The following is a 12,315-nucleotide window of genomic DNA, read 5'->3' as shown; positions in this document are numbered from 1 at the left end:
TGGCAGAGCTGCTGCACGGTTTAAATGGGCGCGTGTCATCATCAGGTCTGTGACCGTAAGGGAGACACTGACAGACGGGCTCGGAGGGAGAGAGGGAGCAATAACATTCCTTCGGGCACTCCTGGCAAATCGAGAATCTGCACAGAAGGTTTTGGGGATGATTAAGCTCCACTGGCGAATGAGAACAATGTATTTTCATAGCTTCAGCTTCTCAGTGAGTCAACAGTCGGTTGCATTTGGCCAGCAGCAGAGGCGGCTTTTTCCTGCTAACAGCTCTGTTGCCATGGTGATGGGACAGGCGGGGCACCCGGAGATGTTCGCTGAATGCTTCGTGGTCGGGTCATCCGTTTGGCATGCACGGACCCGGCCACACTCCCTTTCCCCAGAAGCAGCTCGCCGGCGAGGCTGATGCCCATCTGGGCTGGGGCTCACCCAAGAGTCAGTCCTGTGCGCCTTATAGGGTAATGGCTCCCCCAGGGGGACCAAGCACAGATGGCTCAGTGGCTCGCATTGGATCCATCTGCTTCCTAGTCACTCTCCCTTTCCCAAGGCCTTTTATTGCTTCTCTCCACATCCTACCCACCCACAGAGACTCCATTGAAACCCCATGCCTGTCTTGGTCCTGCCTGACTAGTCCTGCCAGGAATGACCACTCTGGCCTACCTACACCAGTACTTTGAGCAAACTTATTTCTCAGAGCACTTCTCTGTTTGAGAGACAGAGAAACAATGTCCTAGCAATGGGTTCACTCACCAAATACCTGCGTCAGCAGGGGCTGGGAGCTGAGCTGACCATATGGGTCACAAGGACTCAACCAATCTGAACTATCACCTGCTGCGTCCAGGAAACGGGAACTGGGAGCAGAACTGGGACTCAAACCCAGGTAAAATGATATATCCTGGGTCCGACGCTGTGGCTCACTTGGTTAATCCTCCACCTGCGGCACCGGCATCCCATATGGGCACCGGATTCTAGTCCTGGTTGCTCCTCTTCCAGTCCAGCTCTCTGCTGTGGCCCGGGAAGGCAGTGGAGGATGGCTCAAGTGCTTGGGCCCCTGCACCTGCATGGGAGACCAGGAGGAAGCACCTGGCTCCTGGCTTCTGATTGGCGCAGCGCGCCGGCCATGGTGGCCATGTGGGAGGTGAACCAACGGAAGGAAGATCTTTCTCTCTGTCTCTCTCTATCTGTAACTCTGTCAAATAAATAAATAAATAAATCTTTTTTAAAAAATGATATATCCCAATTAGTGTCTTTAACTACTGTGCCAAATGCCCACTCCTGGAGCACTTTCTGAGCCACATACAATAGCCTGTTCCTTTATGGTCAGTTATTTGGTCCTTGATGTTGAACTTGTGCTGTGCTTATGTGTTGTGTGGTGTCACTAGCAGCTCCATGGGGTAGCTTCCTGTCTCCTACCTAAACCGTAAATCAGCAGGTACTACCTGTTAATCGCTCTTGAAATGCCTTGCCGCATGTTATGCCACACATAGCCAGAGTAATCTTTAAAAGGCCAAATAAATAAACTTGTTTTAAAGATTTATTTTGTTTATTTGAATGACAGAGTGACAGAGAAAGGGAGACACAGAAAGAGGAAGAGATCTTCCATCTGCTGGTTCACTCCCTAAATGTCAGCAGCAGCCAAGGCTTCACCAGGTGGAAGCCAGGAGCCTGGAACTGGCCATCTGGGTCTCCCATGCGTGTGCAGGGGCCCAAGCACTTGGGCCATTTTCCACTGTTTTTCTGGGATGCGGGCGTCACAGGCGGCAGCTTTTACCTGCTGCACCACAACAGTGGTCCTGCTTAAACTGTCTGATAGGTCACTTTCACTCTCAAATACTTACAAAGCTCTGTGATCTGGCTGCTGCCCGCTCCTCCGCATCTCCCCTTCCACCCGGCACTACAGCTGCAGTTTTCTTTGCTGTGAGTAGGCCATGCTCTCGCTCTCTCTCTCTCTCTCTAGCGCTCTCTGCTGGAACACTACCCTTGACTTCTCTTCACCTGTATGATTCCCATGTCTCTTGTGGGTATCCCAGGAAGCTGTCCTGTTCCTTAGAGGGATGGGTGAGTTGCCCTTCTTGATATTTCCGTGGCACCCTGTTCTTGCCCACTGTGACCCATTAGATGACTTACAGGCAGAGACGCTGTCTTGTTTAACATGCTCTTTTTCCAGGGCCTAGCACAATGCTTGGGACAGAGAACAACTCATAAATATAAGTGCCAAACAGCGAGGGACTTGTTAGGAGACAGTAAGGGATTGCTAAAGGAATTAAATGCGAGGTGGCCCTGTAATTGGGTGAGAGAGGACTCCCTAGGCCATTGGTTTTGCTCTCGGAGAACAATGGGCAGAGAAGAGTTCCCCAGAATGTGCTGTTCATGCGCAGCATGTTATAGGTGGGGAGTGGGCCCAGGGAAAGGCAGAGGTCATGCCCAAGTTGTCCACCTGGTTTAGCGGCAGGGAGAGTGCCGGGAGCCTTAGGGAAGAGCAGAGGTCCGTCTTGCTGGTCTTCCTTGGTTCTTTGCCCTGGTAGCCCCTGACTGCCTGGAAAGCACCAGGCCTGGCCCCAGGGCCTCTGATTATCTTGCAGCCCAGGGCCCGGCCTCATCCATTCATTTGTTCACTTAACCAAGGTCCCTGCCCGGCCTCCTCTGGAGCCTGGGGGTGCACACTGGAAGGAGGAGGCCTTGCCCGCAGGGAAATGGCATCCTGGTGACAGAGGCAGAAGCAGACGCAACCCTATGTGAATACACAGTGTCTTTCTGTCCCTAGTCCAGTGGTTTTGTAATTCAGAAGCACTTCATAAATAACGTGAATACCGAACCCAGGAATTCAGAACAAATTCGAGACATTCAGTTAGTGGTGACTCCAAACCTGTTGTTGATTCTCATGATTAAGGCAGATGCGGCAGAAGAGCGTTTGATTCTGCGTAAGGAAAGGCTTTAGACAGCACTGTTCCAGAGGAGCGGCTGCCTCTGAGCACAGGGCTTCCAGCTGTCAGGGGCATTCTTTCATCCAGCAAACACCAAGTGCTTCCCACAGGGCGGGCCCCATGCCCAGCGCTGGGACACAGAGATGAATGAGCAGCAGCCCTGACCTCGCCTCGCTGGTCTTGCAGATACAAAAGGGATTCAAATACCAGTTTATTCCAGTTCAGCAAACCATCGTGGAACCCTTACTGCCAGATACGGTGCTACAGGCTGTTCTCACCTCTAAGAGCCTTCTGGTCACTTAGGACCTTCTGTGTTACAACCAGTCACCATCCTTAAGCTTGTACCGTGTTGCGAAACACCCTCTAATGAGGGAGGAAATGGAGATCATTGTGCTTATACTTCAAAGACATGGGGCCATGACAGAGCCCTGGCCTGGCCCTGCCCTGTGGCCCCTGACTACCTGGACCTCGTCTCATGTTTTCCCCACCAGCTGCAGAGATCCGTGGTGGCCTCAGGGGAGCAGCAGTTGCAAGTGGAGTACCGCATCAGCAAAAGGTGAGACAGTCTGCCCGCTGCCTGCCCTTGGGCCTGAGCCACCACATGGCCTGGTCAGCAGCGGCCACTCAGGTGCTGCCAGAGAGGCCGCTGGAGAGCCCAGGGTTCATGTCCATACCCATACATCCTTTCTGAAAGGAGGAAGCAGTTTTGACTCTCCTCACCCAAGGACCTTACCCAGGTTGTTACATAGTCTGAGGATTTAGCTAGAGGGCCATTGGAGCAGGACTTGAGAAAAAGTGTGGATGCCCTCAACCAAAACATGAGTGCACAGTTGCTCTCCTAATTAGGATTGCTTTTCTAGAGAATTCAGTCCCGTGCATTCCTGCCTCCTGACTTGTGCAAGGCCTGACTTGCCAGCACTTGGGCAAGAGGGTTGAGCAGACTCCTGGCCCAGCAGCTCCTCTTGAGGGAAAGGTTCAGAGGAGGGAGCTTGGCTCCCCCCACCCCCCCACCCCGCCACCTCCCTCTGCAACCCTGTATTCGCACTGTGAGGTCAGGACTAGTGGCACAGCAGGAGGAGGAATCTATCCAAGCCATGAGACTGGCATCCTGGGGGAGAGGCCCAACCCCTGCATGGGTGGCTGGGAAGTGAGGGGAGTGATGAAAACTTTGATTCCGAATGATTGGGCTGAACTTACTTGGTCTGGTCCATTTAAGGACTTCTGACGTGAGGAATCATTTTCTCAGCTTAAGAAGGTCCCATGCAACCTCAGCCTAATTGCTTTCTCTAACCCTTGTAATATTCTTGTGTCAGAGAAAAATCAACTTTATCTATAGATTCATTGATTTCAGGGGAGGAGATGGTATTTTCTTCACTTTTCAGATCAAAAAACTATCTCCTCCTCCTCCTCTTGCATCAGGCTCCAACCCTCTGGATGTAGCTCTGTCCACACAGCTTCCCTGGAACTGGGCTCTCGGAGGTCATCAGGGAACCCCTCCCTCAGTGCCAGATCTCTTTCCTGCCCACACACCTTCACAGACTGCCCATTATCCACCAAGAAAATCCAGATGCCTTGCCACGTGTCCCCGGCTTCCTCATGCCCTGAGCCCACTTTCCCAGCCTTATCTCCCCCTACTTCTTTTATGGACCAAGTGCTTTGGCATCTGCCTGTGTTACTCATAGTCACACCTCCATGTTTGTGCTCATGTTGCTTCTTAAGGCTCGAATATCCCTGCGTGTTTTCCACCTGTGAGTATTGACACTTTATGCCCCCTTCAAACTTCTGCTTAAATGCCGCCATCGTATGGCAATGCCGCCATCGTATGGCAATACCTCACAGAGTTAACTTCTCCCTCCTCTGTACTCCCCAGTAATTGAAAGTCTTCATTTTTTTCTATCTTGATGGATACTTAGTTATATTTGTGCTGGTCTTTTCTTCCATAATGCAGGAGCCTTTGAAAGCAATAGCTTTGTCTTGGGTATCTTTGTAAACACGAGAGTTTCCTGCCTGCCTGCCTGCCTTCTGGCGGTTGACATCATCCATTCAGACATCACTGAGTCATTTGTGGCCCCAGAGCATTGATGATGCAATCTACGTTTTAGTGCCTGGCTGAAGGACACGGTAGACCCAATGCTGGTGACCCTGGACCACCGCATCGCTGCCCTCACCGGCCTCGATGTCCAGCCTCCCTACGCGGAGTACCTCCAGGTGGTGAACTACGGAATCGGAGGGCACTATGAGCCTCACTTCGACCATGCTACGGTGACCGTGGGGCCAGGGCTATGGGGTGGGGAGCCAGGGCAGAGGCAGAGCTGTTGTAGGGCTGTCAGGGAATACTAATCGAAATCTTACAACAAAGATTCTTATTCCAGGAATATTTGAAAGGCTTAGTTTCAAGCTGACTGCTGCTGATTCTTTGTCTTCCGAGTGCCATCCGCCTTTCCGAGGTTTGCTAGCTGGGGGAGAATGTGGTCTGGAAAGGAATTGTCTCTCCTGCTTCTCCTGGGGTCTCCCCATGAGGATTGTCCTCCTTCTGGTCACTGTCCTTTCACCAGCATCTCAGTTGCTCACTTTTGCTGACAGTATAAAATGATTTCTGAGGAGTATAAAAATCTCTCCAAAACTGATCTATAGATTCAACCCCAACTTCATTAAAATTCCAGGAGTTTTTTTTTTTTTTGGTAGAAATTAACATGCTGATTCTAAAATTGTATATGGAAATGTAAAGGACATAGAGCATTTTGTTTTTTTTCTTTTTAAAGTTGTATTTATTTATTTGAAAGTCAGAGTTAGACAGAGAGAGAAGGAGAGGCAGAGAGAGAGATCTTCCATCTGCTGGTCCACTCCCCAATTGGCCATAGTGGCCGGAGCTGAGCTGATCCGAAGCCAGGAGCCAGGAGCTTCTTCCAGGTCTTCTATGTGGGCAGGTGCCCAAGAACTTGGGCCATCTTCTGATGCTTTCCCAGGCCACAACAGAGAGTTGGATCAGAAGTGGAGCAGCCGGGACTCGAAGCAGTGCCCATATGGGATGTTGGCACTGCCACAATGCCAGCAATTTTGAAAAGAACAAAAGCAGGACATACACTCCCTGATTTTAAAACTTGGCATAGAACTACAGTAATCAAGACAGTGCGGTGCTAGTGTAAGGACAGACACAGAAGTCAATAGAACAGAACAGAGTCCAGAAATAAACCCATACCTTTATGATCACTTGATTTTTTTTATAACAATGCCAGGGAAACTCAGAGAATGAAATACAGTCTTTTCAACAGATTGTGCTGGAACAATTCAATATCTATCTGCAAAATAATCATAATGCTAAGATGATGACTTTAGACCCTTATCTCACACCATATACAAAATTAACACAAAATGGATCATAGGCCTAAGTGTAAAGTGAAAAATTATAAAATTCTAGAAGAAATAAGAGAAAATATTTATGATCACTGGTTAGGCAAGGATTTCTTAGATGGATATCAAAGCACGATCCATAAAATTAGGAAACTGATAAACTGGACCTGATCAGAATGAAAGTCCAGTGCTTTTCAAAAAATACCATTAGAAAATGAAAAGATAAACCAGGGGCTGGCACCATGGTTCACTTGGTTAATCCTCCACCTGAGGCGCTGGCATCCCATATGGGCCCTGGTTCTAGTACTGGCTGTCTCTCTTCCAGTCCAGCTCTCTGCTATGGCCCAGGAGGGCAGTGGAGGATGGCCCAAGTGCTTGGGCCCTGCACCCGCATGAGAGACCAGGAGGAAGCACCTCGTTCCTGGCTTCAGATCAGTGTAGCGCCAGCCATGGCAGTCATTTGGGGAGTGAACCAATGGAAGGAAGACCTTTCTCTCTCTCTCTCTCTTTCTCTCATTGTCTATAATTCTACCTGTCAAATAAAAAATATATTTTAAAAAAAGGAGAGATAAGCCACCACCTAGGAGAAGATATTTGCAAATCATGTATCTGATAAAGGACTTATATTCAAAATATATATAGAATGTTTATAACTCAGTGACAGGATAAACTTCTCAATTTTTTAAGATGGGCAAGAGATTATTTGAACAGCACTTCACCAAAGAAGATAAGTGAATGACTAATAAGCACATGAAAAGATGTTCAGCATCATTAAAGAAGTGTAAATTAAAGCCACAGTGAGATAGCACTGCATTCCTATTAAAATGACTAAAACAAGAAAATATCAGGGCAACTATTGGGAAGGATGGGGAGGAACCGGAACACTCACCTACTACTAGTGAGAATGCAAAAGGGCACAGCTACTTTGAAAATAGTTTGGCTTTTCTTAAAAAGTTAAATGTATACCTGCATGTGATCTAGCCATCCTACTCCTAGATGTTTTACCTGAAAACATAAATACACACACACAGACCCATACAAAGACCTGTACATGAATATTTATACTAGCTCTATCTGTAAGCCCAAAAATTGGAAACAGCCCAAATATCCATAAGCAGGTGAATGGATAATAAATAAATGTGATACATCTGCACAATAGAATATCACTGGGCTATAAAAAATAATTAACTACTGCTATATCCAACAACATAGACGGATCCTAAAAACTATATACAAGAAGCCAAACATAAAAGGCTGCATATTTTATGATTCAATTTGTATGAGACTTCTAGAAAAGGCAAAACTGTAGAGTTAGAAAGTCGGTAACTGTTGTCCAGGGTTGAGGTGGGAGCAGAAACTGACTGCAAGCTTTTCAGGGGATAGAAGTGCTCGGAGATTGGATGTGAGCAGTTGGACAACCGTTAAAATGTACTGCAATTCATTGAACAGTACTCTTAGAGTGGGTGAATTTTATGGTATGTAAATTATATCTCCAACTGTCTACAACAACAAAAGGACTATGTCTCTTTAGCAAATCTTTGAGAATACCAGTCTTATAATCTGTAATATTTTCTATATTAATTTCCTTATTTTAGAGAATCCAAGGATGCAATTAACTGCTCATATAGGTACTTTTGCCACTGACAAGTAGCTCTGTTTTGGTTAGTCTACAGTTAATTTTTATGTATACCTAAGAAATAGTGAAAAAGTGTATGGAGTACCTGTCAGCACAGGTGGTACCTACTCCAACAGGTGTAGCTCGGGACTACAACCCCTCTGGATGCCCCCATTGTACCCCTTCCTGTATCATTCTGATGTCATCCATGTAAAACAATGGCATGTTGTGTTTTCATCTCAGTCACCGAGCAGCCCCCTGTACAGAATGAAGTCCGGGAACCGAGTGGCAACGTTCATGATCTATGTGAGTCTTGCTCTGGAGGGGCCAGGGCTTCTTTCTGAATGATTATTCATGGATCTCTATTTTTAAAAACTGGTTTCCAAAAAGATTTCACCTATTGATTTTATCCAGTACTCAAGAGAAAAGTCTCCCAGAATGTTGTGTCAAACAGCATTTTTATTAGCTATTATAGGAGCTAGAAAGAAAGACCAGATGGCCCCCACCCTCCTCTAGCCTACACTGGGTGGCTCTAACTAGGACCTGGTTGTAGGTCGTGGGTTAGGGTGGCAGGTGGGGTGACACTGACGGCCAAGAGGTGGTGGGATTTGAACCACACAGGCCTCCCTGAGGTCCCACATACTAGATGGTTTTGAAAAGCACAGGCCTGCAGGTGAGAGTGTGGAAGGGAGAGGGAAGGAGGAGTCCCAAACCATGCCCCTCTCATGGCCCTGCAGGCCAACACCACTGCCACCGAGCAGCCTCCCCGAAGGGCTTCCAAGTATTTCTCCCCGAGTAGAAATCGCGGTCCTGGGAAGGAAGCGGTGCAGGAACATCACGATGAACACGGGACACAGCAGAGAAGGTGGCGGCCCTCTTAACTCTGCCTTCTTCCCCTCGGGCTGCAGCTGAGCTCAGTGGAAGCCGGAGGAGCCACGGCCTTCATCTACGCCAACTTCAGTGTGCCAGTGGTGAAGGTGAGGAGCTCATGCAAGCGCCCAGCTGACCCTCCCTGCCCTGCTGGCCAGCCCCTGAGCTGGCTCTGGGAGGGGATGGGAAGAGGTTTCCCCCTGCCCATGGCTTTTCCTGCGACCACAGATTGTTCCCCGCTCCTCTGTGTTATTTTGGTTGCACTTGCATTACAAGTAGACGATGGCACGTCCAACTGCCCTGCCACTGCAGAGCTCCCCCAAGTTAAGAAACCCACCTGGGGCTGGAGCTGCTGTGTGGTGGGCGAAGCTGCAGGCTGTGAGGCCGGCATCACTCATCGGAGCCCCAGTTCTAACCCCAGCTGCTCTGCTTCCAATCCAGCTCTCTGCTGATGTGCCTGGGAAAGCAGCAGAGGAGGGCCCAAGGACTGCCCTTCCACTGCCACGCATGTGGAAGACCCAGATAAAGTCCCTGGCTCCTGGCCTAACCCAGATGAGCTGTTGAGGCCAATTAAGGAGTGAACCAATAGTTGGAAGATATCTCTCTCTCTCTCTCTCTCTCTCTCTCTCTCATTCTTTCTCTGTCTCCCCCTCTCTATCATTCAACCTTTCAAAAAAACAAGATCTTTTAAAATCAAAAAGAACTCGGTGTGAGTCACCTTAGGCTCCACTAGTGACCAGTTCCTTCAGTCATTTGCTCATCCAACACTGAGAGCTAGAGACATCGAGCACCCAGAGGAAAGCCCCAGCACTCCCTCTAGCGCGCGCAGAAAAGTGGTCGTAGGGAACAAGATGCTGCGGTTTGAGCTATGGAAGACGGAAGCTGGGCATACAGGAGGGTCATGTGCTGGGTGGCCTGTTTAGCAAACGGCTATTTCCTCCAGATTTCAGATGGGACTCCCCGCAGCCCTGAACTAGTTCGGGAATGCAGTGAGGACGAGGTCACGCCTATAAGGCACTCGGCACCGTGCCAGCTCATCCTAAGCACTTGGAGAAATAGACGCTGGGGATCTGCAGTTTGCTAGGGGGGTTGGAAACACGGAGGCTGCCGTTGCTTCCTTCACTACCTGGGCCGTTGTCTACTTCTGATGGCTAAGGCTGAAGTCAGTCTGCAGGAAGGGTATAGGACACAAAGCCCGAGCATGTGTGTGTGTGAGGAGAGCACACAGGATGTGGAGTCAGAACACCTGGGCTTGGGGCCTAACTGCTCCTTCTTAGCCTCCACTTCTTTGCAGGGAGATGGGATTTCAGTAGTGCCTGTGTCCCAGGGGAGCGTGGGAAGACAGGCATCCGACTCCGTGGCTGATGTTCTAGGGGGAAGTTTGTTCCCCTGGTAGGTTTGTCGGGTGTCATCCCTCACAGATCCCATGACTCCCATGCTTTGCTCTTAGCACTCGCTACTCTGTCCTGGTCTGTTTCATGTCTCTCTCTACTGTCCTGATTTGTTTGTGTCCCCAAGGCCAGGAGCAGGGCAGGCCCTCCACCAGCCAGCCACGTGTGAGTGAGCCAGTGTCCACACATGCTGCTCTGTGTGCATGCCTTGTCCCCGGGCTGCACAGGGCAGCGGTGTCTTTAATGACCCTAAGCACCGGCCCTTCCCCTGCATGTCCGGAGGGCCAGGGGCCTGGGCTGAGCCTCCCTCTTGTTTTCAGAATGCAGCGCTGTTTTGGTGGAACCTGCACAGGAGTGGCGAAGGCGACGGGGACACACTTCATGCTGGCTGTCCTGTCCTGGTGGGAGATAAGTGGGGTAAGCCCTGCCTTTCTGGGAACAACCAGCTGAGGGTTGCAGAGTGGAGTGAGATAGGGGCTGGGTGGGAGATAGCATAGCTGGCCCCCCATCCCCACTCCACCCCACCCTCGCTTCCAGAAGCTTCAGCACAGTGCCACAGTAAATGAGATGATCAGGTGACCAATCAGGTGCCCCAGCAGACTGGGAGATGGCTGGGAGTGGGGGCCCATCACAGACAGGTATCAGGAGGGGGTCCTGCCCTAATTCCTGAGTACAGCCCAGGAGGACCGGGGTGGTGGGGCTGAACCCCTCTGCATCCTCTACCCCAAGAGACAACCACCCAGCCACTGCCTCCAGCCATCTCGCATCTCCCCCAGGAGGTGGCTAACAAGTAAACGCTAAGCAAGCAGTGGACAGATGTGTTGCTGGCGCATCGTAGCTCTGAGGACTGAGTGAGGTGGAGGAGGGCTCTGGTGCTGAGATAGACACTGCCAAGCCAGCCCTTCTCTGATTACCTAGAAGCAGCTGCAGAGCGGAGGTGGCCTTTTAGAATGGAACGAGAGTCCACTTTGGGCTTTGCAGTAGTCAGGACCTCTTGGGCTTTTCCCAGAGGACAATGCCCTCCTGGCTATTTACCCCAGGGAAACAGCTCCTTGTGAGTTCATCGCGGGGTGGGGACTAGAGTGCAGAATTTGAGGAGGCGCCTGCCCGCGCTCCTAGGCATGGCCTCTGTTTGTTCACTAGTGAGCTTGCTCTTTTGTTGGTCCTGCTCCCTCCTAGTGGCCAACAAGTGGATACACGAGTACGGACAGGAATTCCGCAGGCCCTGCAGCTCCAGCCCTGAAGACTGAAATGTTGGCCCAGAGCAGCCGGTGGTGCCCTGTTGCTCTCCAGAGAGGCTGGGAGCCGAAGCTAGGGTAGGAGAGAAGGCAGAGCAGCATCCGGGACGCGGGGAGCAAGGAGTGGGTCTTCACCAGGGGCCCCTTGGCCTCTGCCGTGGCCGTGAGGGTCAGAGCAGAACGGACAACCCGGGGAGGGGCAGTGGAGACCTTGGCAGAGGTTCTGGGGCTCAGGCTCTCTCAGGGATGTGCTCAGTGGGGCTTTTGCCACCTTCAACTCTGACCACAGGGGACCCAGAAGTGACAACGGTGACACCTGCAGGAGGGACCGGCCAGGCCCCTTGGCTTTGAGGCCTCCTCCAGGACTTCCGCTGGAGCCTGAGCAGGGGGCGCCCCATGCGCTGGGGCCATGTTGAGTTTTTCTTTTTTAAAGCAGCAGGAGACCTCCTCTCCTTTTGATGAGATCGTTTTGTAATACAGCCATTAAAAGGGTTTTTCCAGATCATTTTTTCCGCAGCTGAGGATATTGTGACCGGTGACCTTTAATTTGTGCTGCAGTCCCGCCATCCCCGCCCCGCGTCTGGCCCCGGGTCCCTGAGGAGCCGGGTCCCGGCCACTTTACTCTCCCCCTTTAACCAGCGCGTCTTCTTCCTAGCGCGCATCTGCGCTGAGTGACTTCGCTCCCTGGTTACCTGCAGGGTCGCCTTTCCAGGGTGCGTGCTATAGCCTGCTATAGTCGGCACTGCCAGACTTTGTCAGCGCCTGCGTGGGGGCCCCCCTTCCGCGGCCTGCTCCCCTGGTCTCTGCACCCTTCTCCTTCTCGGTACCCACGAACCCCGGGGGGACGGCAGGTCGTCTGTGGGCGGAGTCTGAGGAGAAGCATTTCCCAGCAGGACTTGCGGGTGCCGAGGGTATTTGAGCGC

At 50.9% G+C, this 12,315-nt stretch overlaps 1 protein-coding gene across 3 annotated transcripts in view; it reads left to right on the top strand.

Moving 5' to 3' along the window:
* The window catches only part of P4HA3 (prolyl 4-hydroxylase subunit alpha 3), a 38,636-nt gene extending 26,739 nt beyond the window's left edge, over positions 1-11,897 (top strand). The window contains exons 8-14 of one of the 3 annotated variants that reach the window (XR_001794134.3): positions 3,419-3,483; positions 5,030-5,189; positions 8,137-8,199; positions 8,802-8,870; positions 10,475-10,571; positions 11,334-11,470; positions 11,682-11,897. Coding sequence is in view for 2 of the 3 variants with exons in the window: in XM_008264084.4 (XP_008262306.3) it covers positions 3,419-3,483; positions 5,030-5,189; positions 8,137-8,199; positions 8,802-8,870; positions 10,475-10,571; positions 11,334-11,404 (525 nt within the window). In the remaining variant the exon portion in view is untranslated. Of the gene's footprint in view, positions 1-3,418; positions 3,484-5,029; positions 5,190-8,136; positions 8,200-8,801; positions 8,871-10,474; positions 10,572-11,333; positions 11,557-11,681 lie in introns of those variants that run through there. The other 2 variants (XM_008264084.4, XM_051822340.2) reach the window with 2 other exon arrangements.
* The last annotated feature ends 418 nt before the right edge of the window (positions 11,898-12,315 follow it).

This window comes from Oryctolagus cuniculus, chromosome 1 (genome assembly GCF_964237555.1).
Source record: "Oryctolagus cuniculus chromosome 1, mOryCun1.1, whole genome shotgun sequence".
Classification (NCBI taxonomy): domain Eukaryota; kingdom Metazoa; phylum Chordata; class Mammalia; order Lagomorpha; family Leporidae; genus Oryctolagus; species Oryctolagus cuniculus.
The sequence above is the reverse complement of the archived record's forward strand: the minus strand, read 5'-3'. Positions and strand labels throughout refer to the sequence as shown.